This window comes from Ascaphus truei, chromosome 8 (genome assembly GCF_040206685.1).
Source record: "Ascaphus truei isolate aAscTru1 chromosome 8, aAscTru1.hap1, whole genome shotgun sequence".
NCBI classification, from domain to species: Eukaryota; Metazoa; Chordata; class Amphibia; order Anura; family Ascaphidae; genus Ascaphus; species Ascaphus truei.
Window position 1 is genome coordinate 242,501 of NC_134490.1, and position 27,265 is coordinate 269,765.

Here is a 27,265-nt window from a genome sequence, read left to right on the forward strand (position 1 = left end):
GCAAGGTAACTCACACTACTACACCATCACTACTACACTGCCACTACCCTGCCTGCACGGCCGCAGCACACGCAAGGTAACTCACACTACTACACCATCACTACTACACCATCACTACTACACCATCACTACCCTGCCTGCACGGCCGCAGCACGCGCAAGGTAACTCGCACTACTACACCATCACTACTACACCGCCACTACCCTGCCTGCACGGCCGCAGCGCGCGCAAGGTAACTCGCACTACTACACCATCACTACTACACCGCCACTACCCTGCCTGCACGGCCGCAGCACGCGCAAGGTAACTCGCACTACTACACCATCACTACTACACCGCCACTACCCTGCCTGCACACCGCAGCCCGCGCAAGGTACCACGCACTCCTACACCACGCACTCCTACACCACGCACGGCTACAGCACGCACGGCTACAGCACGCACGCACGGCTACACCACGCACCTCACCCTGCCTGCACAGCTGCAAGATACCCCACACACTACTACACTACTACACTACACACTACTACACTACACACTACACACTACTACACTACTACACTCGTACACCACGCACTCCTACACCACGCACTCCTACACCATGCACTCCTACACCATGCACTCCTACACCACGCACTCCTACACCACGCACTCCTACACCACGCACTCCTACACCACGCACCTCACCCTGCCTGCACAGCTGCAAGATACCCCACACACTACTACACTACACACTACTACACCACATACTACTACACCACCACTCTCCCTGCCTGCCTGCCTGCACAGCCGCAGCACGCGCAAGGTAACTCACACTGATACACCACCACTACTACACCACACTCTACTACACCACACACTACTACACCACACACTACTACACCACACACTACTGCACCACACACTACTGCACCACACACTACTGCACCACACACTACTGCACCACACACTACTGCACCACACACTACTGCACCACACACTACTACACCACCACTACTACACCACCACTACTACACCACCACTACTACACTACACTACTACACCACACACTACTACACCACCACTACTACACCACCACTACTACACCACACACTACTACACCACTCACCCTGCCTGCACGGCCGCAGCACGCGCAAGGTACACCACATACTACTACACCACATACTACTACACCAGATACTACTACACCACCACTCTCCCTGCCTGCACAGCCGCAGCACGCGCAAGGTACCCCACACTACTACACCACACACTACTACACCACACACTACTACACCACACAGTACTACACCACACACTACTACACCACACACTACTACACCACACTACTACACCAGATACTACTACACCACCACTACTACACCACACACTACTACACCAGATACTACTACACCACACACTACTACACCAGATACTACTACACCACCACTCACCCTGCCTGCACACCGCAGCACGCGCAAGGTAACTCACACTGATACACCACATATAGCTACACATCCTCACCCTGCCTGCACAGCCGCACACCTTCCTACACCGCACAATACACAGATACATAACACATTGTTGTGGTGTATTGATACAGAGGTGTATTGGTTGTTGCGGTGACACCAGGGCTGGTGTTGTGTGTTTGTGTTACAGGTTACAGCAGTGTGGGAGGTGATGTCACAGTGGGGCTGGTGTCACTCCGTTGTGTGTCCATCACCGTCCCTCATTGTCACTGCCATGCAAAGCTCAGTTCTGTGTGTGTGGGAATTCTGTCCCCCGGGTCCCCGAGCCCACGGGCCCGAGATACAGCTAAAGAAGGTACCGACCGACAATGTGTGTGTGTGTGTCGTACATATGTGTGTGTGTTGGGTTGTACATGTGTGTGTTTGTGTCGTGTTGTACATATGTGTGTGTCATGTTGTACATGTGTGTGTGTGTGAATCGTGTTGTACATGTGTGTGTGTTTGTGTCGTGTTGTACATGTGTGTGTGTTTGTGTCGTGTTGTACATGTGTGTGTGTTTGTGTCGTGTTGTACATATGTGTGTGTTTGTGTCGTGTTGTACATATGTGTATGTTTGTGTCGTGTTGTACATATGTGTGTGTTTGTGTCATGTTGTACATGTGTGTGTTTGTGTCGTGTTGTACATATGTGTGTTTGTGTCGTGTTGTACATGTGTGTGTTTGTGTCGTGTTGTACATGTGTGTGTGTGTTTGTGTCGTGTTGTACATGTGTGTGTTTGTGTCGTGTTGTACATGTGTGTGTGTTTGTGTCGTGTTGTACATGTGTGTGTGTGTTTGTGTCGTGTTGTACATGTGTGTGTGTTTGTGTCGTGTTGTACGTGTGTGTGTGTGTGTTTGTGTCGTGTTGTACATATGTATGTGTTTGTGTCGTGTTGTACATATGTGTGTGTTTGTGTCGTGTTGTACATATGTGTGTGTTTGTGTCGTGTTGTACATGTGTGTGTTTGTGTCGTGTTGTACATGTGTGTGTTTGTGTCGTGTTGTACATGTGTGTGTTTGTGTCGTGTTGTACATGTGTGTGTTTGTGTCGTGTTGTACATGTGTGTGTGTGTGTCGTGTTGTACATGTGTGTGTGTTTGTGTCGTGTTGTACATATGTGTGTGTTTGTGTCGTGTTGTACATATGTGCGTGTTTGTGTCGTGTTGTACATATGTGTGTGTTTGTGTCGTGTTGTACATATGTGTATGTTTGTGTCGTGTTGTACATATGTGTGTGTTTGTGTCGTGTTGTACATATGTGTGTGTTTGTGTCGTGTTGTACATATGTGTATGTTTGTGTCATGTTGTACATATGTGTGTGTTTGTGTCGTGTTGTACATGTGTGTGTGTTTGTGTCGTGTTGTACATGTATGTGTTTGTGTCGTGTTGTACATGTGTGTGGGAATTCTGTCCCCCGGGTCCCCGAGCCCGCGAGCCTGAGATACAGCTAAAGAAAGTACCGACCGACAATGTGTGTGTCGTACTGTACATATGTGTTTGTGTGTCACTGCGCTGTTCCCAGGTGCTGACAGGTCCCTGCGTTGCCGTAATGTGTGTCACTGTTACATTGTGTGTGAGTCACTGTTACATTGTGTGTGTGTGTGTGTGTGTGTGTGTGTGTGTGTGTGTGTGTGTGTGTGTGTCACTATTACATTGTGTGTGTGTGTCACTGTTACATTGTGTGTGTGTGTGTGTGTGTGTGTGTGTGTGTGTGTGTGTGTGTGTGTGTGTGTGTGTGTGTGTGTGTGTGTGTGTGTCACTGTTACATTGTGTGTGTGTGTGTGTGTGTCACTGTTACATTGTGTGTGTATGTCACAGTTACATTGTGTGTGTGTGTGTGTGTGTGTGTGTGTGTGTGTGTCACTGTTACATTGTGTGTGTATGTCACTGTTACATTGTGTGTGTGTGTCACTGTTACATTGTGTGTGTGTGTGTGTGTGTGTGTGTCACTGTTACATTGTGTGTGTGTGTGTGTGTGTCACTGTTACATTGTGTGTGTGTGTGTGTGTGTGTGTGTCACTGTTACATTGTGTGTGTGTGTGTGTGTCACTGCGTTGCGCTGTTCGCAGGTGCTGACAGGTCACGGCGGTGCCGTGCTGTGTGTCACTGTTACATTGTGTGTGTCACTGTTACATTGTGTGTGTGTGTGTGTGTGTGTCACTGCGCTGTTCGCAGGTGCTGACGGGTCACGGCGCTGCCGTGCTGTGTGTCACTGTTACATTGTGTGTGTGTGTGTCACTGTTACATTGTGTGTGTGTCACTGTTACATTGTGTGTGTGTGTCACTGTTACATTGTGTGTGTGTGTGTGTCACTGTTACATTGTGTGTGTGTGTGTGTGTGTCACTGTTACATTGTGTGTGTGTCACTGTTACATTGTGTGTGTGTGTCACTGTTACATTGTGTGTGTGTGTGTCACTGTTACATTGTGTGTGTGTGTGTCACTGTTACATTGTGTGTGTGTGTGTGTCACTGTTACATTGTGTGTGTGTGTGTCACTGTTACATTGTGTGTGTGTGTGTGTGTGTGTGTGTGTGTGTGTGTGTGTGTGTGTGTGTGTGTGTGTGTCACTGTTACATTGTGTGTGTGTGTGTGTGTGTGTGTGTGTGTCACTGTTACATTGTGTGTGTGTGTGTGTGTCACTGTTACATTGTGTGTGTGTGTGTGTCACTGTTACATTGTGTGTGTGTGTGTGTGTGTGTGTGTGTGTGTGTCACTGTTACATTGTGTGTGTGTGTGTGTGTCACTGTTACATTGTGTGTGTGTGTGTGTGTCACTGTTACATTGTGTGTGTGTGTGTGTGTGTGTGTCACTGTTACATTGTGTGTGTGTGTCACTGCGCTGTTCCCAGGTGCTGACGGATCACGGCGCTGCCGTGCTGTGTGTCACTGTTACATTGTGTGTGTGTGTCACTGTTACATTGTGTGTGTGTGTGTCACTGTTACATTGTGTGTGTGTGTGTGTGTGTGTGTCACTGTTACATTGTGTGTGTGTGTGTGTGTGTGTGTCACTGTTACATTGTGTGTGTGTGTGTGTGTGTGTGTGTGTGTGTGTGTGTGTCACTGTTACATTGTGTGTGTCACTGTTACATTGTGTGTGTGTGTCACTGTTACATTGTGTGTGTGTGTCACTGTTACATTGTGTGTGTGTCACTGTTACATTGTGTGTGTCACTGTTACATTGTGTGTGTGTGTCACTGTTACATTGTGTGTGTGTGTCACTGTTACATTGTGTGTGTGTCACTGTTACATTGTGTGTGTCACTGTTACATTGTGTGTGTGTGTCACTGTTACATTGTGTGTGTGTCACTGTTACATTGTGTGTGTCACTGTTACATTGTGTGTGTGTGTCACTGTTACATTGTGTGTGTGTGTGTGTCACTGTTACATTGTGTGTGTGTGTCACTGTTACATTGTGTGTGTCACTGTTACATTGTGTGTGTGTGTGTGTCACTGTTACATTGTGTGTGTGTGTCACTGCGCTGTTCCCAGGTGCTGACGGGTCACGGCGCTGCCGTGCTGTGTGTCACTGTTACATTGTGTGTGTGTGTGTGTGTGTGTGTGTGTGTGTGTCACTGGTACATTGTGTGTGTGTGTGTGTGTGTGTGTCACTGTTACATTGTGTGTGTGTGTGTCACTGTTACATTGTGTGTGTGTGTGTGTGTGTGTGTGTGTGTGTGTGTGTGTGTGTGTCACTGTTACATTGTGTGTGTGTCACTGTTACATTGTGTGTGTGTGTGTCACTGTTACATTGTGTGTGTGTGTGTGTGTCACTGTTACATTGTGTGTGTGTGTGTGTCACTGTTACATTGTGTGTGTGTGTGTGTGTCACTGTTACATTGTGTGTGTGTGTGTGTCACTGTTACATTGTGTGTGTGTGTCACTGTTACATTGTGTGTGTGTGTGTGTCACTGTTACATTGTGTGTGTGTGTCACTGTTACATTGTGTGTGTGTGTCACTGTTACATTGTGTGTGTGTGTGTGTCACTGTTACATTGTGTGTGTGTGTGTGTCACTGTTACATTGTGTGTGTGTGTGTGTCACTGTTACATTGTGTGTGTGTGTCACTGTTACATTGTGTGTGTGTGTGTGTCACTGTTACATTGTGTGTGTGTCACTGTTACATTGTGTGTGTGTCACTGTTACATTGTGTGTGTGTGTGTCACTGCGCTGTCCCCAGGTGCTGACGGGTCACGGCGCTGCCGTGCTCTGCGCGTGCGCTGCGGCACACTATGGCGTGCTGATCAGCGGCTCCGCAGACGGCTCCTGCATTATCTGGGACCTGGACAAGCTGAGCTGTGTCCGACGTCTGCCGAGGCACCCAGGGGCGGTGACGTGTGTCACTGCCAGCGACCACACGGTGAGGGTGTGACACACCGCACGCACGCGTATACGGGGCAATAGGAGGGGTTATAGGGAGCGGTTATATGGGGCAATAGGAGGGGTTATAGGGAGGGGGTATATGGGGTAATAGGAGGGGTTATAGGAAGGGGTTATATGGGGCAATAGGAGGGGTTATAGGGAGAGGTTATATGGGGCAATAGGAGGGGTTATAGGGAGGGGTTATATGGGGCAATAGGAGGAGTTATAGGGAGGGGGTATATGGGGCAATAGGAGGAGTTATAGGGAGGGGTTATATGGGGCAATAGGAGGAGTTATAGGGAGAGGTTATATGGGGCAATAGGAGGGGTTATAGGGAGGGGTTATATGGGGCAATAGGAGGAGTTATAGGGAGAGGTTATATGGGGCAATAGGAGGGGTTATAGGGAGAGGTTATATGGGGCAATAGGAGGGGTTATAGGGAGGGGTTATATGGGGCAATAGGAGGAGTTATAGGGAGAGGTTATATGGGGCAATAGGAGGGGTTATAGGGAGGGGTTATATGGGGCAATAGGAGGAGTTATAGGGAGGGGGTATATGGGGCAATAGGAGGAGTTATAGGGAGGGGGTATATGGGGCAATAGGAGGAGTTATAGGGAGGGGGTATATGGGGCAATAGGAGGGGTTATAGGGAGGGGTTATATGGGGTAATAGGAGGGGTTATAGGGAGAGGTTATATGGGGCAATAGGAGGGGTTATAGGGAGAGGTTATATGGGGCAATAGGAGGGGTTATAGGGAGCGGTTATATGGGGCAATAGGAGGGGTTATAGGGAGGGGTTATATGGGGTAATAGGAGGGGTTATAGGGAGAGGTTATATGGGGCAATAGGAGGGGTTATAGGGAGCGGTTATATGGGGCAATAGGAGGGGTTATAGGGAGGGGTTATATGGGGTAATAGGAGTTATAGGGAGGTTATATGGGGAATAGGAGGAGTTATAGGGAGGGGGTATATGGGGTAATAGGAGTTATAGGGAGAGGTTATATGGGGAATAGGAGGATTTATAGGGAGGGGGTATATGGGGTAATAGGAGGAGTTATAGGGAGCTGTTATATGGGGTAATAGGAGGAGTTATATGGAGGGGTTATATGGGGCAATAGGAGGAGTTATAGGGAGGGGTTATATGGGGTAATAGGAGGGGTTATAGGGAGCGGTTATATGGGGCAATAGGAGGGGTTATAGGGAGGGGTTATATGGGGCAATAGGAGGGGTTATAGGGAGCGGTTATATGGGGCAATAGGAGGGGTTATAGGGAGGGGTTATATGGAGTAATAGGAGGAGTTATAGGGAGAGGGTATATGGGGGAATAGGAGGAGTTATAGGGAGCGGTTATATGGGGGAATAGGAGGAGTTATAGGGAGGTTATATGGGGAATAGGAGGAGTTATAGGGAGGGGGTATATGGGGTAATAGGAGTTATAGGGAGAGGTTATATGGGGAATAGGAGGAGTTATAGGGAGGGGGTATATGAGGTAATAGGAGGAGTTATAGGGAGCTGTTATATGGGGTAATAGGAGGAGTTATATGGAGGGGTTATATGGGGCAACAGGAGGAGTTATAGGGAGGGGTTATATGGGGTAATAGGAGGAGTTATAGGGAGGGGGTATATGGGGTAATAGGAGTAACAGGGAGGGGGTATATGGGGTAATAGGAGGAGTAACAGGGAGGGGTATATGGGGTAATAGGAGGAGTTATAGGGAGCTGTTATATGGGGTAATAGGAGGAGTTATATGGAGGGGTTATATGGGGCAATAGGAGGAGTTATAGGGAGCTGTTATATGGGGTAATAGGAGGAGTTATATGGAGGGGTTATATGGGGCAATAGGAGGAGTTATTGGGGCGGTTATATGGGGTAATAGGAGGTGTTATAGGGAGGGGGTATATGGGGTAATAGGAGGTGTTATAGGGAGGGGTTATATGGGGTAATAAGAGGTGTTATAGGGAGGGGGTATAAGGGGTAATAGGAGGTGTTATAGGGAGGGGTTATATGGTGTAATAGGAGGAGTTATAGGGAGGGGGTATATGGGGTAATAAGAGGAGTTATTGGGGCGGTTATATGGGGTAATAGGAGGAGTTATTGGGCCGGTAATATGGGGTAATAGGAGGAATTATTGGGGCGGTTATATGTGGTAATAGGAGGAGTTATAGGGATGGGGTATATGGGGCAATAGGAGGAGTTATAGGGAGGAGGTATATGGGGTAATAGGAGGAGGTATTGGGGCAGTTATATGGGGTAATAGGGGGAGTTATAGGGACGGGGTATATGGGGTAATAGGAGGAGTTATAGGGAGGGGTTATATGGGTAATAGGGGGAGTTATAGGGAGGGGGTATATGGGATAATAGGAGGAGTTATAGGGAGGGGTTATATGGGTAATAGGGGGAGTTATAGGGAGGGGGTATATGGGGGAATAGGAGGAGTTATAGGGAGCGGTTATATGGGTAATAGGGGGAGTTATAGGGAGGGGGTATATGGGGTAATAGGAGAGGTTATATGGGGTAATAGGAGGAGTTATAGGGAGGGGTTATATGGGTAATAGGGCGAGTTATAGGGAGGGGGTATATGGGGTAATAGGAGAGGTTATATGGGGTAATAGGAGGAGTTATATGGAGGGGTTATATGGGTAATAGGGGGAGTTATAGGGAGGGGGTATATGGGGCAAGAGGAGGAGTTATAGGGTTAAATGGCAGAATGTTCGCTGGGAATAATTGCATGATACATACACCTTCCAGCCTGCGCTCTGTGACGCGGTCTCTCTTGCAGGGTGCGGTAGTCTCGTGCTGTCTCTCGGCGCTCTGTGACGCTGTCTCTCTTGCAGGGTGCGGTAGTCTCGTGCTGTCTCTCGGCGCTCTGTGACGCTGTCTCTCTTGCAGGGTGCTGTACTCTCGTGCTGTCTCTCGGCGCTCTGTGACGCTGTCTCTCTTGCAGGGTGCTGTAGTTTCGTGCTGTCTCTCGGCGCTCTGTGACGCTGTCTCTCTTGCAGGGTGCGGTAGTCTCGTGCTGTCTCTCGGCGCTCTACGTGTGGTCAGTGAATGGAGACCCCCTGTCCCGTGTGTGTACGGGGGCCGGGGTCCTGAGCTGCTGCTTCGGGGGTCTGAGTGTCATTGTCACTGGGTCTGAGGACGGAGTCATTAGGGTGAGAGCTGGGCACAACATTAACCCTCTCACTGCCAGAGACCGTGTCACACAGAGACGATAATAACTTAACCCCTCGTGTACCCGACCGCAGAGCACTGACCCCTCACTCTGCGTCTCCCCCTCTAGTTATGGAAGATGGAACCTGCAGAAGCTCAGAGAGAAACCGGCCTGGGAGGTAACACCCCCCTAACGTGTCCTAACACCCCCCCCCCAATATCCCTTAACCTCACACCCCCCTAACGTGTCCTAACACCCCCCCCCCAATATCCCTTAACCTCACACCCCCCTAACGTGTCCTAACACCCCCCCAATATCCCTTAACCTCACACCCCCCCTAACGTGTCCTAACACCCCCCCCAATATCCCTTAACCTCACACCCCCCCTAACGTGTCCTAACACCCCCCCAATATCCCTTAACCTCACACCCCCCCTAACGTGTCCTAACACCCCCCCCAATATCCCTTAACCTCACCCCCCCTAACGTGTCCTAACACCCCCCCCCAATATCCCTTAACCTCACACACCCCCTAACGTGTCCTAACGCCCCCCCCCCAATATCACTTAACCTCACACACCCCCAACGTGGCCTAACACCCCCCCCCAATATCCCTTAACCTCACCCCCCCCTAACAACGTGTCCTAACACCCCCCCCCCAATATCCCTTAACCTCACATCCCCCCTAACGTGTCCTAACACCCCCCCAATATCCCTGCAGAAGCTCAGAGAGAAACCGGCCTGGGAGGTAACACCCCCCTAACGTGTCCTAACACCCCCCCCCCAATATCCCTTAACCTCACACCCCCCTAACGTGTCCTAACACCCCCCCCCCCCCCAATATCCCTTAACCTCACACCCCCCTAACGTGTCCTAACACCCCCCCAATATCCCTTAACCTCACACCCCCCCTAACGTGTCCTAACACCCCCCCCCAATATCCCTTAACCTCACACCCCCCCTAACGTGTCCTAACACCCCCCCCAATATCCCTTAACCTCACACCCCCCCTAACGTGTCCTAACACCCCCCCAATATCCCTTAACCTCACACCCCCCCTAACGTGTCCTAACACCCCCCCCAATATCCCTTAACCTCACCCCCCCTAACGTGTCCTAACACCCCCCCCCCCAATATCCCTTAACCTCACACACCCCCTAACGTGTCCTAACGCCCCCCCCAATATCACTTAACCTCACACACCCCCAACGTGGCCTAACACCCCCCCCAATATCCCTTAACCTCACCCCCCCTAACAACGTGTCCTAACACCCCCCAATATCCCTTAACCTCACATCCCCCCTAACGTGTCCTAACACCCCCCCCAATATCCCTTAACCTCACACCCCCCTAACGTGTCCTAACACCCCCCCCCCAATATCCCTTAACCTCACATCCCCCTAACATGTCCTAACACCCCCCCAATATCCCTTAACCTCACACCCCCTAACGTGTCCTAACACCCCTCCCCCCAATATCCCTTAACCTCACATCCCCCCTAACGTGTCCTAACACCCTCCCCCAATATCCCTTAACCTCACACCCCCCTAACGTGTCCTAACACCCCCCCCCAATATCCTTTAACCTCACACCCCCCTAACGTGTCCTAACACCCCCCCAATATCCCTTAACCTCACACCCCCTAACGTGTCCTAACACCCCCCCCAATATCCCTTAACCTCACATCCCCCTAACATGTCCTAACACCCCCCCAATATCCCTTAACCTCACACCCCCTAACGTGTCCTAACACCCCCCCCAATATCCCTTAACCTTACATCCCCCTAACGTGTCCTAACACCCCGCCCCAATATCCCTTAACCTCACATCCCCCCTAACGTGTCCTAACACCCCCCCTAATATCCCTTAACCCCACATCCCCTAACGTGTCCTAACACCCCCCCAATATCCCTTAACCTCACATCCCCCTAACATGTCCTAACACCCCCCCAATATCCCTTAACCTCACACCCCCTAACGTGTCCTAACACCCCCCCCAATATCCCTTAACCTTACATCCCCCCTAACGTGTCCTAACACCCCCCACCAATATCCCTTAACCTCACATCCCCCCTAACGTGTCCTAACACCCCCCCTAATATCCCTTAACCCCACATCCCCCCTAACGTGTCCTAACACCCCCCCCAATATCCCTTAACCTCACATCCCCCCTAACGTGTCCTAACACCCCCCCAATATCCCTTAACCTCACATCCCCCTAACGTGTCCTAACACCCCCCCCCCAATATCCCTTAACCTCACATCCCCCCCTAACGTGTCCTAACACCCCTCCCCCCAATATCCCTTAACCTCACATCCCGCTAACGTGTCCCACTGATGGCAAGAGAGTGTCAAAGAGAGAGATGGGCCAGGTCAGTGAGAGTGAGAGTGAGAGGGAGAGAGGAGGTTCAGTGTGTGACAGAGAGATGGGGGGTCAGAAAGTGACAAAGAGAGTGATGGGGGGGGAGGGGTCAGACAGAACAGAAAGAGAAATGGGGGGTCAGAGAGAGTGACACAGAGAGAAAGATTTGGGGGGTCAGGGAGAGAGATGGGGAATCAGAGAGTGGCAGAAAGAGAGATGGGGGAAAGAGTGTAATGGAGGGGTCAGAGAGATGGGGGGGAAATAGGGGGGAGAGTGATGGAGAGATGGGGGGAGTCAGAGTGCGTGACAGAGTTTGGAGGGGAGGGGGGTCAGAGCGTGACAGAGCGAGATGGGGGAGGTCAAAGAGAGTGATAGAGAGATTTGGGGGTCAGAGAGAGCGACACAGAGATGGGGGGGAGAAAGAGTGATAAGGTGTCAGAGAGAGTGACAGAGATGGGGGGGTCAGAGAGAGTGACAGAGATGGGGGGCCAGAGAGAGAATTGGGGGTCAGAGAGATTGGGCGTCAGAAAGTGACAGAGAAAGTTGGGGGGTCAGAGAGAGTGACAGAGAGATGGTGGGGGGGGGGGAGAGTGATGGGGGGTCAGAGAGAGTGACAGAGAGATGGGGGGGAAGAAAGAGTGATGGGGGGTCAGAGAGAGTGACAGAGAGATGGGGGGGTCAGAGAGAGTGACAGAGAATGGCAGTCTCCCTGCATCACTAAGCATTAGATATATCCCAGTATATGTCATCGTTACACTACGAGGCGGGATATGTATATGGTCCCAGCTCTCAGATTGAACATCTTTCTTTCTGGGGGGGGGGGGGGAGATATTGTGCTCCACCCCTGAATATATAATACCGGGAGTTATACAATGCCAGGTATCACCAATACTCTTCCTTAACCCTCCTGTGCTGGACCACGAGCCAGGGAAAGGGTTAATTCCATGAACGTAGCGGCTCTTATGGACACGCTCAGTACATGTACACCAGCCCGTGTATACCAGCCCGTGAACACCAGCCCGTGTACACCAGCCCGTGTACACCAGCCCGTGTATACCAGCCCGTGTATACTCGCCTGCCTCACAATCCAGCCGCACAATTGCCTGAGATAATTACATTGTTTAATCCTATCTCCGTCCCCATTATCACCGTCCTGCACACCCCTCTCCCAGAAAGGCCCTATTAATCCCCCAAATCCCATCATTAAGAGAGGCGCGCATCTCTGGGAGCTCGCGCGTCGGCTCATCCCTTTCTCCCCGAGCACACAGCCCGGCTTCCCGTCTCGGCGCTCTCCCCGCCGTTCCCCTCTCCGGCTAATTAGCAGCTGCCTGCGTCTCCTTATTAATCCCGCTTCCCATAACGGAGCGGCGCGAGGCGATTCTGCTGAGCCGGCGAGCAATTTAGAAAGCAATAATACACAAATCCAATTTCAAACACAATAGTGTGAGCGTCGTGTCAGCCTGTGTAACTATCACAGCTCGCAAATTCAATTGCAGCGCTCCCTTCCCCGCCGCAAGCCGAGATTAAATATATTCTTCTCAATTTAACAACTTGCTGACCATAAATTAAAGCAGTTTCCAAATATATTTATATGTTTGTGTGTGTAACGTGTGTATTATTTATGTGTGGGTTTTTTTTACCCGTGTCAGGCTGGCTCACGCTAAGCTGCGTGTTTACACGGCAGAGAGGACAGACTTACAGACGTTATTCTCTGCAGCACATCCCCCTGTAATATTCTCTGCAGCACACCCCCCTGTAATATTCTCTGCAGCACATCCCCCTGTAATATTCTCTGCAGCACATCCCCTATAATATTCTCTGCAGCACATCCCCCTGTAATATTCTCTGCGGCACATCCCCTGTAATATTCTCTGCAGCACATTCCCTGTAATATTCTCTGCGGCACATTCCCTGTAATATTCTCTGCAGCACACCCCCTGTAATATTCTCTGCAGCACATTCCCCTGTAATATTCTCTGCGGCACATTCCCTGTAATATTCTCTGCAGCACATCCCCCTGTAATATTCTCTGCGGCACATTCCCTGTAATATTCTCTGCGGCACATCCCCTGTAATATTCTCTGCAGCACATCCCCCTGTAATATTCTCTGCGGCACATTCCCTGTAATATTCTCTGCGGCACATCCCCTGTAATATTCTCTGCAGCACACCCCCTGTAATATTCTCTGCGGCACATCCCCTGTAATATTCTCTGCGGCACATCCCCTGTAATATTCTCTGCAGCACATCCCCTGTAATATTCTCTGCAGCACATCCCCTGTAATATTCTCTGCAGCACATCCCCTATAATATTCTCTGCGGCACATCCCCTATAATATTCTCTGCGGCACATCCCCTGTAATATTCTCTGCAGCACATCCCCTGTAATATTCTCTGCAGCACATCCCCTGTAATATTCTCTGCGGCACATCCCCTGTAATATTCTCTGCGGCACATTCCTGTAATATTCTCTGCAGCACATCCCCTGTAATATTCTCTGCAGCACATCCCCTGTAATATTCTCTGCGGCACATCCCCTGTAATATTCTCTGCGGCACACCCCCTGTAATATTCTCTGCAGCACATCCCCCTGTAATATTCTCTGCAGCACATCCCCTATAATATTCTCTGCAGCACATCCCCTGTAATATTCTCTGCAGCACATCCCCTGTAATATTCTCTGCGGCACATCCCCTGTAATATTCTCTGCGGCACACCCCCTGTAATATTCTCTGCAGCACATTCCTGTAATATTCTCTGCAGCACATCCCCTGTAATATTCTCTGCAGCACACCCCCTGTAATATTCTCTGCGGCACATCCCCCTGTAATATTCTCTGCGGCACATCCCCCTGTAATATTCTCTGCAGCACATTCCTGTAATATTCTCTGCGGCACATCCCCTGTAATATTCTCTGCAGCACATCCCCTGTAATATTCTCTGCAGCACATCCCCTGTAATATTCTCTGCGGCACATCCCCCTGTAATATTCTCTGCGGCACATCCCCTGTAATATTCTCTGCAGCACATCCCCTGTAATATTCTTTGCGGCACATCCCCCTGTAATATTCTCTGCAGCACATCCCCCTGTAATATTCTCTGCAGCACATCCCCTGTAATATTCTCTGCAGCACATTCCTGTAATATTCTCTGCGGCACATCCCCCTGTAATATTCTCTGCAGCACATCCCCCTGTAATATTCTCTGCAGCACATCCCCCTGTAATATTCTCTGCGGCACATCCCCTGTAATATTCTCTGCGGCACATCCCCTGTAATATTCTCTGCGGCACATCCCCTGTAATATTCTCTGCGGCACATCCCCCTGTAATATTCTCTGCAGCACATCCCCTGTAATATTCTCTGCAGCACATCCCCTGTAATATTCTCTGCGGCACATCCCCTGTAATATTCTCTGCGGCACATCCCCTGTAATATTCTCTGCGGCACATCCCCTGTAATATTCTCTGCGGCACATTCCCTGTAATATTCTCTGCAGCACATTCCTGTAATATTCTCTGCAGCACATCCCCTGTAATATTCTCTGCGGCACATCCCCCTGTAATATTCTCTGCAGCACATCCCCCTGTAATATTCTCTGCGGCACACCCCCTGTAATATTCTCTGCAGCACATCCCCCTGTAATATTCTCTGCAGCACATTCCCTGTAATATTCTCTGCAGCACATCCCCCTGTAATATTCTCTGCAGCACATTCCCTGTAATATTCTCTGCGGCACATCCCCCTGTAATATTCTCTGCGGCACATCCCCTGTAATATTCTCTGCGGCACATCCCCCTGTAATATTCTCTGCAGCACATCCCCTGTAATATTCTCTGCGGCACATCCCCCTGTAATATTCTCTGCAGCACATCCCCCTGTAATATTCTCTGCAGCACATCCCCCTGTAATATTCTCTGCGGCACATCCCCCTGTAATATTCTCTGCGGCACATCCCCCTGTAATATTCTCTGCAGCACATCCCCCTGTAATATTCTCTGCAGCACATCCCCCTGTAATATTCTCTGCAGCACATCCCCTGTAATATTCTCTGCGGCACATCCCCTGTAATATTCTCTGCAGCACATCCCCCTGTAATATTCTCTGCAGCACATTCCCTGTAATATTCTCTGCAGCACATCCCCTGTAATATTCTCTGCAGCACATCCCCCTGTAATATTCTCTGCGGCACATCCCCTGTAATATTCTCTGCAGCACATCCCCCTGTAATATTCTCTGCAGCACATTCCCTGTAATATTCTCTGCAGCACATCCCCTGTAATATTCTCTGCGGCACATCCCCTGTAATATTCTCTGCGGCACATCCCCTGTAATATTCTCTGCGGCACATCCCCTGTAATATTCTCTGCGGCACATTCCCTGTAATATTCTCTGCAGCACATTCCTGTAATATTCTCTGCAGCACATCCCCTGTAATATTCTCTGCGGCACATCCCCCTGTAATATTCTCTGCAGCACATCCCCCTGTAATATTCTCTGCGGCACACCCCCTGTAATATTCTCTGCAGCACATCCCCCTGTAATATTCTCTGCAGCACATTCCCTGTAATATTCTCTGCAGCACATCCCCCTGTAATATTCTCTGCAGCACATTCCCTGTAATATTCTCTGCGGCACATCCCCCTGTAATATTCTCTGCGGCACATCCCCTGTAATATTCTCTGCGGCACATCCCCCTGTAATATTCTCTGCAGCACATCCCCTGTAATATTCTCTGCGGCACATCCCCCTGTAATATTCTCTGCAGCACATCCCCCTGTAATATTCTCTGCAGCACATCCCCCTGTAATATTCTCTGCGGCACATCCCCCTGTAATATTCTCTGCGGCACATCCCCCTGTAATATTCTCTGCAGCACATCCCCCTGTAATATTCTCTGCAGCACATCCCCCTGTAATATTCTCTGCAGCACATCCCCCTGTAATATTCTCTGCGGCACATCCCCTGTAATATTCTCTGCAGCACATCCCCCTGTAATATTCTCTGCAGCACATTCCCTGTAATATTCTCTGCAGCACATCCCCTGTAATATTCTCTGCAGCACATCCCCCTGTAATATTCTCTGCGGCACATCCCCTGTAATATTCTCTGCAGCACATCCCCCTGTAATATTCTCTGCAGCACATTCCCTGTAATATTCTCTGCGGCACATCCCCCTGTAATATTCTCTGCAGCACATCCCCTGTAATATTCTCTGCAGCACATCCCCTGTAATATTCTCTGCAGCACATTCCCTGTAATATTCTCTGCAGCACATCCCCCTGTAATATTCTCAGCGGCACATCCCCTGTAATATTCTCTGCAGCACATCCCCTGTAATATTCTCTGCAGCACATCCCCTGTAATATTCTCTGCAGCACATCCCCTGTAATATTCTCTGCAGCACATTCCCTGTAATATTCTCTGCAGCACATCCCCTGTAATATTCTCTGCAGCACATCCCCTGTAATATTCTCTGCAGCACATCCCCTGTAATATTCTCTGCGGCACATCCCCTGTAATATTCTCTGCAGCACATCCCCTGTAATATTCTCTGCAGCACATTCCCTGTAATATTCTCTGCAGCACATCCCCCTGTAATATTCTCTGCAGCACATTCCCTGTAATATTCTCTGCAGCACATCCCCTGTAATATTCTCTGCAGCACATCCCCTGTAATATTCTCTGCAGCACATCCCCCTGTAATATTCTCTGCGGCACATCCCCTGTAATATTCTCTGCAGCACATCCCCTGTAATATTCTCTGCAGCACATTCCCTGTAATATTCTCTGCAGCACATCCCCTGTAATATTCTCTGCAGCACATCCCCTGTAATATTCTCTGCAGCACATCCCCCTGTAATATTCTCTGCGGCACATCCCCCTGTAATATTCTCTGCAGCACATCCCCTGTAATATTCTCTGCAGCACATTCCCTGTAATATTCTCTGCAGCACATCCCCCTGTAATATTCTCTGCGGCACATCCCCTGTAATATTCTCTGCAGCACATCCCCTGTAATATTCTCTGCAGCACATCCCCTGTAATATTCTCTGCAGCACATCCCCCTGTAATATTCTCTGCGGCACATCCCCTGTAATATTCTCTGCGGCACATCCCCCTGTAATATTCCCTGTAATATTCTCTGCAGCACATCCCCTGTAATATTCTCTGCAGCACATCCCCCTGTAATATTCTCTGCAGCACATCCCCTGTAATATTCTCTGCAGCACATCCCCTGTAATATTCTCTGCGGCACATCCCCTGTAATATTCTCTGCGGCACATCCCCCTGTAATATTCTCTGCGGCACATCCCCTGTAATATTCTCTGCGGCACATCCCCCTGTAATATTCTCTGCGGCACATCCCCTGTAATATTCTCTGCGGCACATCCCCCTGTAATATTCTCTGCGGCACATCCCCTGTAATATTCTCTGCAGCACATCCCCCTGTAATATTCTCTGCGGCACACCCCCCTGTAATATTCTCTGCGGCACATCCCCTGTAATATTCTCTGCGGCACATCCCCTGTAATATTCTCTGCGGCACATCCCCTGTAATATTCTCTGCGGCACATCCCCTGTAATATTCTCTGCGGCACATCCCCTGTAATATTCTCTGCAGCACATCCCCCTGTAATATTCTCTGCAGCACATCCCCCTGTAATATTCTCTGCAGCACATCCCCCTGTAATATTCTCTGCAGCACATCCCCTGTAATATTCTCTGCAGCACATCCCCTGTAATATTCTCTGCAGCACATCCCCTGTAATATTCTCTGCGGCACATCCCCTGTAATATTCTCTGCGGCACATCCCCTGTAATATTCTCTGCAGCACATCCCCCTGTAATATTCTCTGCAGCACATCCCCCTGTAATATTCTCTGCGGCACATCCCCCTGTAATATTCTCTGCGGCACATCCCCTGTAATATTCTCTGCAGCACATCCCCTGTAATATTCTCTGCAGCACATCCCCTGTAATATTCTCTGCAGCACATCCCCCTGTAATATTCTCTGCGGCACATCCCCCTGTAATATTCTCTGCGGCACATCCCCTGTAATATTCTCTGCGGCACATCCCCTGTAATATTCTCTGCTGCACATCCCCTGTAATATTCTCTGCGGCACATCCCCTGTAATATTCTCTGCGGCACATTCCCTGTAATATTCTCTGCGGCACATTCCCTGTAATATTCTCTGTAGCACATTCCCTGTAATATTCTCTGCAGCACATCCCCTGTAATATTCTCTGCAGCACATCCCCCTGTAATATTCTCTGCAGCACATCCCCTGTAATATTCTCTGCAGCACATCCCCTGTAATATTCTCTGCAGCACATCCCCTGTAATATTCTCTGCAGCACATTCCCTGTAATATTCTCTGCAGCACATCCCCTGTAATATTCTCTGCGGCACATCCCCCTGTAATATTCTCTGCAGCACATCCCCCTGTAATATTCTCTGCGGCACATCCCCTGTAATATTCTCTGCAGCACATCCCCCTGTAATATTCTCTGCGGCACATCCCCTGTAATATTCTCTGCAGCACATTCCCTGTAATATTCTCTGCAGCACATTCCCCTGTAATATTATCTGCAGCACATCCCCCTGTAATATTCTCTGCGGCACATCCCCCTGTAATATTCTCTGCAGCACATCCCCTGTAATATTCTCTGCGGCACATCCCCTGTAATATTCTCTGCGGCACATCCCCCTGTAATATTCTCTGCAGCACATCCCCCTGTAATATTCTCTGCGGCACATCCCCTGTAATATTCTCTGCGGCACATCCCCTGTAATATTCTCTGCAGCACATCCCCCTGTAATATTCTCTGCAGCACATCCCCTGTAATATTCTCTGCAGCACATCCCCTGTAATATTCTCTGCAGCACATCCCCCTGTAATATTCTCTGCAGCACATCCCCTGTAATATTCTCTGCAGCACATCCCCTGTAATATTCTCTGCAGCACATCCCCCTGTAATATTCTCTGCAGCACATCCCCCTGTAATATTCTCTGCAGCACATCCCCTGTAATATTCTCTGCAGCACATCCCCCTGTAATATTCTCTGCAGCACATTCCTGTAATATTCTCTGCAGCACATTCCTGTAATATTCTCTGCAGCACATCCCCTGTAATATTCTCTGCAGCACATCCCCTGTAATATTCTCTGCGGCACATCCCCTGTAATATTCTCTGCGGCACATCCCCTGTAATATTCTCTGCGGCACATCCCCTGTAATATTCTCTGCGGCACATCCCCTGTAATATTCTCTGCAGCACATCCCCTATAATATTCTCTGCGGCACATCCCCTGTAATATTCTCTGCGGCACATCCCCTGTAATATTCTCTGCGGCACATCCCCTGTAATATTCTCTGCAGCACATCCCCTGTAATATTCTCTGCAGCACATCCCCTGTAATATTCTCTGCAGCACATCCCCTGTAATATTCTCTGCGGCACATCCCCTGTAATATTCTCTGCTGCACATCCCCTGTAATATTCTCTGCAGCACATCCCCTGTAATATTCTCTGCAGCACATCCCCTGTAATATTCTCTGCGGCACATCCCCCTGTAATATTCTCTGCAGCACATCCCCTGTAATATTCTCTGCGGCACATCCCCCTGTAATATTCTCTGCGGCACATCCCCTGTAATATTCTCTGCAGCACATCCCCCTGTAATATTCTCTGCAGCACATCCCCTGTAATATTCTCTGCAGCACATCCCCTGTAATATTCTCTGCAGCACATCCCCTGTAATATTCTCTGCGGCACATCCCCTGTAATATTCTCTGCGGCACATCCCCTGTAATATTCTCTGCGGCACATCCCCTGTAATATTCTCTGCTGCACATCCCCTGTAATATTCTCTGCAGCACATCCCCTGTAATATTCTCTGCGGCACATCCCCCTGTAATATTCTCTGCAGCACATCCCCTGTAATATTCTCTGCGGCACATCCCCTGTAATATTCTCTGCAGCACATCCCCTGTAATATTCTCTGCGGCACATCCCCTGTAATATTCTCTGCAGCACATCCCCTGTAATATTCTCTGCAGCACATCCCCCTGTAATATTCTCTGCGGCACATCCCCTGTAATATTCTCTGCGGCACATCCCCTGTAATATTCTCTGCAGCACATCCCCCTGTAATATTCTCTGCAGCACATCCCCCTGTAATATTCTCTGCAGCACATCCCCTGTAATATTCTCTGCAGCACATTCCCCTGTAATATTCTCTGCAGCACACCCCCCTGTAATATTCTCTGCAGCACACCCCCCTGTAATATTCTCTGCAGCACATCCCCCTGTAATATTCTCTGCAGCACATCCCCCTGTAATATTCTCTGCAGCACATCCCCCTGTAATATTATCTGCAGCACATCCCCTGTAATATTCTCTGCGGCACATCCCCTGTAATATTCTCTGCGGCACATCCCCCTGTAATATTCTCTGCGGCACATCCCCCTGTAATATTCTCTGCGGCACATCCCCTGTAATATTCTCTGCGGCACATCCCCTGTAATATTCTCTGCGGCACATCCCCTGTAATATTCTCTGCGGCACATCCCCCTGTAATATTCTCTGCGGCACATCCCCTGTAATATTCTCTGCGGCACATCCCCTGTAATATTCTCTGCGGCACATCCCCTGTAATATTCTCTGCAGCACATTCCCTGTAATATTCTCTGCGGCACATCCCCTGTAATATTCTCTGCGGCACATCCCCTGTAATATTCTCTGCGGCACATTCCCTGTAATATTCTCTGCAGCACATCCCCTGTAATATTCTCTGCGGCACATCCCCTGTAATATTCTCTGCGGCACATCCCCTGTAATATTCTCTGCGGCACATCCCCTGTAATATTCTCTGCAGCACATCCCCCTGTAATATTCTCTGCGGCACATCCCCTGTAATATTCTCTGCGGCACATCCCCTGTAATATTCTCTGCGGCACATCCCCTGTAATATTCTCTGCGGCACATCCCCTGTAATATTCTCTGCGGCACATCCCCTGTAATATTCTCTGCGGCACATCCCCTGTAATATTCTCTGCGGCACATCCCCTGTAATATTCTCTGCGGCACATCCCCTGTAATATTCTCTGCGGCACATCCCCTGTAATATTCTCTGCGGCACATCCCCTGTAATATTCTCTGCAGCACATCCCCTGTAATATTCTCTGCGGCACATCCCCCTGTAATATTCTCTGCAGCACATCCCCTGTAATATTCTCTGCGGCACATCCCCCTGTAATATTCTCTGCAGCACATCCCCCTGTAATATTCTCTGCGGCACATCCCCTGTAATATTCTCTGCGGCACATCCCCCTGTAATATTCTCTGCGGCACATCCCCTGTAATATTCTCTGCGGCACATCCCCCTGTAATATTCTCTGCGGCACATCCCCTGTAATATTCTCTGCGGCACATCCCCCTGTAATATTCTCTGCAGCACATCCCCTGTAATATTCTCTGCAGCACATCCCCTGTAATATTCTCTGCGGCACATCCCCCTGTAATATTCTCTGCAGCACATCCCCTGTAATATTCTCTGCAGCACATCCCCTGTAATATTCTCTGCAGCACACCCCCTGTAATATTCTCTGCAGCACATCCCCTGTAATATTCTCTGCAGCACATTCCCGTGTAATATTCTCTGCAGCACATTCCCGTGTAATATTCTCTGCAGCACATCCCCTGTAATATTCTCTGCAGCACATCCCCTGTAATATTCTCTGCAGCACATCCCCTGTAATATTCTCTGCAGCACATCCCCTGTAATATTCTCTGCAGCACATCCCCTGTAATATTCTCTGCAGCACATCCCCTGTAATATTCTCTGCAGCACATCCCCCTGTAATATTCTCTGCGGCACATTCCCTGTAATATTCTCTGCAGCACATTCCCTGTAATATTCTCTGCAGCACATCCCCTGTAATATTCTCTGCGGCACATCCCCTGTAATATTCTCTGCGGCACATTCCCTGTAATATTCTCTGCAGCACATCCCCCTGTAATATTCTCTGCAGCACATTCCCTGTAATATTCTCTGCAGCACATCCCCTGTAATATTCTCTGCGGCACATCCCCTGTAATATTCTCTGCGGCACATTCCCTGTAATATTCTCTGCAGCACATCCCCCTGTAATATTCTCTGCAGCACATCCCCTGTAATATTCTCTGCGGCACATCCCCCTGTAATATTCTCTGCAGCACATCCCCTGTAATATTCTCTGCAGCACATTCCCTGTAATATTCTCTGCAGCACATTCCCTGTAATATTCTCTGCAGCACATTCCCTGTAATATTCTCTGCAGCACATCCCCCTGTAATATTCTCTGCGGCACATCCACTGTAATATTCTCTGCAGCACATTCCCTGTAATATTCTCTGCAGCACATCCCCCTGTAATATTCTCTGCGGCACATCCGCTGTAATATTCTCTGCGGCACATCCCCCTGTAATATTCTCTGCAGCACATCCCCTGTAATATTCTCTGCAGCACATCCCCTGTAATATTCTCTGCAGCACATCCCCCTGTAATATCAATCGTCAGAATTCTGATCAAATCAGATTGTAATGTATAGTGCTTAGAAGTGATGCGAGCGACAGGACGTGACAGAGCGTGTGAGAGTGTCTGACAGTGTCTGACCGTGTGACAGTGTGTGACAGAGCGTGTGACAGTGTCTGACAGTGTCTGACAGTGTGACAGAGTGTGATAGAGTATGTGACAGTGTCTGACAGTGTGACAGTGTGTGACAGAGTATGTGACAGTGTCTGACAGTGTGAGACAGTGTGACAGTGTGTGACAGAGTATGTGTCAGTGTCTGACAGTGTGAGACAGTGTGACAGTGTGTGACAGTGTGTGACAGAGTGTGACAGTGTCTGACAGTGTGACAGAGTATGTGACAGTGTGTGACAGTGTCTGACAGTGTGACAGTGTGTGACAGAGTATGTGACAGTGTGTGACAGTGTGTGACAGAGTGTGACAGTGTCTGACAGTGTGACAGAGTATGTGACAGTGTGTGACAGTGTCTGACAGTGTGAGACAGTGTGACAGTGTGTGACAGAGTATGTGACAGTGTCTGACAGTGTGAGACAGTGTGACAGAGTACGTGACAGGCACCGCTCTCTCCCGCAGGTGAGAAGTTGGGCACTTCCCTGCGTTTATTTCACCAGCTGACACCGGGAGGCGGAGCAACAGGAAAAGTGCAGCATCCGGCGGCAGTGACCGCTGTCACCGTATCGAGGTGCGGGGACATGAGTGTGCGACACCCTGAGCAGTGCGAGTGGGAGACACGTGTGTGTAAAAGGAAACAATTGATGGCTGTTGGATTTAAAATCCACTGTGCCGTACTGGGCAATACTGTACCGTACTGGGCAATACTGTGCCGTACTGGGCAATACTGTGCCGTACTGGGCAATACTGTGCCGTACTGTGCAATACTGTGCCGTACTGGGCAATACTGTGCCGTACTGGGCAATACTGTGCCGTACTGGGCAATACTGTGCCGTACTGGGCAATACTGTGCCGTACTGTGCAATACTGTGCCGTGCTGTGCCGTACTGTGCAATACTGTGCCGTACTGGGCAATACTGTGCCGTACTGTGCAATACTGTGCCGTGCTGTGCCGTACTGTGCCGTGCTGTGCCGTACTGTGCAATACTGTGCCGTACTGGGCAATACTGTGCCGTACTGGGCAATACTGTGCAATACTGTGCCGTGCTGTGCAATACTGTGCCGTGCTGTGCAATACTGTGCCGTGCTGTGCAATACTGTGCCGTGCTGTGCAATACTGTGCCGTACTGGGCAATACTGTGCCGTACTGGGCAATACTGTGCCGTACTGGGCAATACTGTGCCGTACTGGGCAATACTGTGCCGTACTGGGCAATACTGTGCCGTACTGTGCAATACTGTGCCGTACTGTGCAATACTGTGCCGTACTGTGCAATACTGTGCAATACTGTGCCGTACTGTGCAATACTGTGCAATACTGTGCCGTACTGTGCCGTACTGTGCAATACTGTGCAATACTGTGCCGTACTGTGCCGTACTGTGCCGTACTGTGCAGTACTGTGCCGTACTGGGCAATACTATGCCGTACTGTGCAATACTGTGCTGTACTGTGCAATACTGTGCCGTACTGTGCCGTACTGGGCAATACTGTGCCGTACTGGGCAATACTGTGCCGTACTGGGCAATACTGTGCCGTACTGGGCAATACTGTGCCGTACTGGGCAATACTGTGCCGTACTGGGCAATACTGTGCCGTACTGGGCAATACTGTGCCGTACTGGGCAATACTGTGCCGTACTGGGCAATACTGTGCCGTACTGGGCAATACTGTGCCGTACTGGGCAATACTGTGCCGTACTGGGCAATACTGTGCCGTACTGTGCAATACAGTGATATATGAGGGGTGAGCAGTGATATGTAAGGGGTGAGCAGTGATATGTAAGGGGTGAGCAGTGATATGTAAGGGGTGAGCAGTGATATGTAAGGGGTGAGCAGTGATATATAAGGGGTGAGCAGTGATATATAAGGGGTGAGCAGTGATATATGAGGGGTGAGCAGTGATATATAAGGGGTGAGCAGTAATATATAAGGGGTGAGCAGTGATATATGAGGGGTGAGCAGTGATATATGAGGGGTGAGCAGTGATATATGAGGGGTGAGCAGTGATATATAAGGGGTGAGCAGTGATATATGAGGGGTGAGCAGTGATATATGAGGGGTGAGCAGTGATATATGAGGGGTGAGCAGTGATATATGAGGGGTGAGCAGTGATATATGAGGGGTGAGCAGTGATATATAAGGGGTGAGCAGTGATATATGAGGGGTGAGCAGTGATATATGAGGGGTGAGCAGTGATATATGAGGGGTGAGCAGTGATATATAAGGGGTGAGCAGTGATATATGAGGGGTGAGCAGTGATATATGAGGGGTGAGCAGTGATATATGAGGGGTGAGCAGTGATATATGAGGGGTGAGCAGTGATATATGAGGGGTGAGCAGTGATATATGAGGGGTGAGCAGTGATATATAAGGGGTGAGCAGTGATATATGAGGGGTGAGCAGTGATATATAAGGGGTGAGCAGTGATATATAAGGGGTGAGCAGTGATATATAAGGGGTGAGCAGTGATATATGAGGGGTGAGCAGTGATATATGAGGGGTGAGCAGTGATATATGAGGGGTGAGCAGTGATATATTGGGGGTGAGCAGTGATATATGAGGGGTGAGCAGTGATATATTAGGGGTGAGCAGTGATATATTAGGGGTGAGCAGTGATATATGAGGGGTGAGCAGTGATATATGAGGGGTGAGCAGTGATATATGAGGGGTGAGCAGTGATATATGAGGGGTGAGCAGTGATATATGAGGGGTGAGCAGTGATATATGAGGGGTGAGCAGTGATATATGAGGGGTGAGCAGTGATATATGAGGGGTGAGCAGTGATATATGAGGGGTGAGCAGTGATATATGAGGGGTGAGCAGTGATATATGAGGGGTGAGCAGTGATATATAAGGGGTGAGCAGTGATATATAAGGGGTGAGCAGTGATATATTGGGGGGCTCCACGCTGCTCACACGCTGTTTCTCTCTCTGGTTCTGCAGGAATGACTCCAGGCTCCTGGCTGGTGATGAGAGAGGCGGTATTACCGGCTGGTACGTGGACGGGTAGCGCCGTGATCAGCCCGCCTGCGCCACCCCAGGGCCGTGCTCTGTGTCACCTTGTCACATATCGATGTCCGTGTCAGGAGGCAGACCACAGCTCATCATGGTGACAAGTGTCCGTGGGGCCATCTAACTGGGGCCAGTGTCCCTAAAATGGTACCCACTGCTCACGTGACGAGAGACTAATCCGGGTGACAAAGGTCAAGATGTGAAGAGAATGAAGTTGTATCTGTTCTGGGCCGGAGTGACACAATGTAACGTGTGGTGATAATACGCGCGGTGATAACACGCGCGGTGATAACACGCGCGGTGATAACACGCGCGGTGATAACACGCGCGGTGATAACACGCGCGGTGATAACACGCGCGGTGATAACACGCACGGTGATAACACGCACGGTGATAATACATTGTTATGTACATTGATAATAAAATGTACAAAATTTATAATATATTGCTAAAATAGTGTCATTAATACAGTGTCCCACGTAGTGTTCGTGCACTAACATGATACTTTCACACTGATAACATACACTTTACATGTGGAAGCGGGTTGGGCTTGGAGAAATAAACAGCATTATTATTAGTAGTAGTAATTTTTGTGAAGGAAGCACCCACCCCGTCTCACTGCACCCACTGCCACCCAGTCTCACTGCACCCACTGCACCCACCCAGTCTCACTGCACCCACTGCCACCCAGTCTCACTGCACCCACCCAGTCTCACTGCACCCACTGCCACTGCACATCTCACTGCACCCACCCAGTCCCACTGCACCCACCCAGTCTCACTGCACCCACTGCCACTGCACATCTCACTGCACCCACCCAGTCTCACTGCACCCACTGCCACTGCACATCTCACTGCACCCACCCAGTCTCACTGCACCCACTGCCACTGCACATCTCACTGCACCCACTGCCACTGCACATCTCACTGCACCCACCCAGTCTCACTGCACCCACTGCCACTGCACATCTCACTGCACCCACCCAGTCTCACTGCACCCACTGCCACTGCACATCTCACTGCACCCACCCAGTCTCACTGCACCCACTGCCACTGCACATCTCACTGCACCCACCCAGTCTCACTGCACCCACTGCCACTGCACATCTCACTGCACCCACCCAGTCTCACTGCACCCACTGCCACTGCACATCTCACTGCACCCACCCAGTCTCACTGCACCCACTGCCATTGCACATCTCACTGCACC

The 27,265-nt window shown here is 49.7% G+C and overlaps 1 protein-coding gene across 3 annotated transcripts in view; it reads left to right on the forward strand.

Annotated features, from left to right (window-relative positions):
• Window positions 1-26,804, forward strand: part of LOC142501019 (WD repeat- and FYVE domain-containing protein 4-like) — a 90,556-nt gene extending 63,752 nt beyond the window's left edge. Inside the window, exons 9-14 of one of the 3 annotated variants that reach the window (XM_075610259.1) lie at window positions 1,639-1,803; window positions 5,663-5,842; window positions 8,843-8,995; window positions 9,124-9,172; window positions 23,508-23,616; window positions 25,988-26,801. In XM_075610259.1, coding sequence (XP_075466374.1) covers window positions 1,639-1,803; window positions 5,663-5,842; window positions 8,843-8,995; window positions 9,124-9,172; window positions 23,508-23,616; window positions 25,988-26,054 — 723 coding nt within the window. In that variant the 3' untranslated portion in view covers window positions 26,055-26,801. Of the gene's footprint in view, window positions 1-1,638; window positions 1,804-5,662; window positions 5,843-8,622; window positions 8,816-8,842; window positions 8,996-9,123; window positions 9,173-23,507; window positions 23,617-25,987 lie in introns of those variants that run through there. The other 2 variants (XM_075610260.1, XM_075610261.1) reach the window with 2 other exon arrangements.
• Window positions 26,805-27,265: the final 461 nt, after the last annotated feature.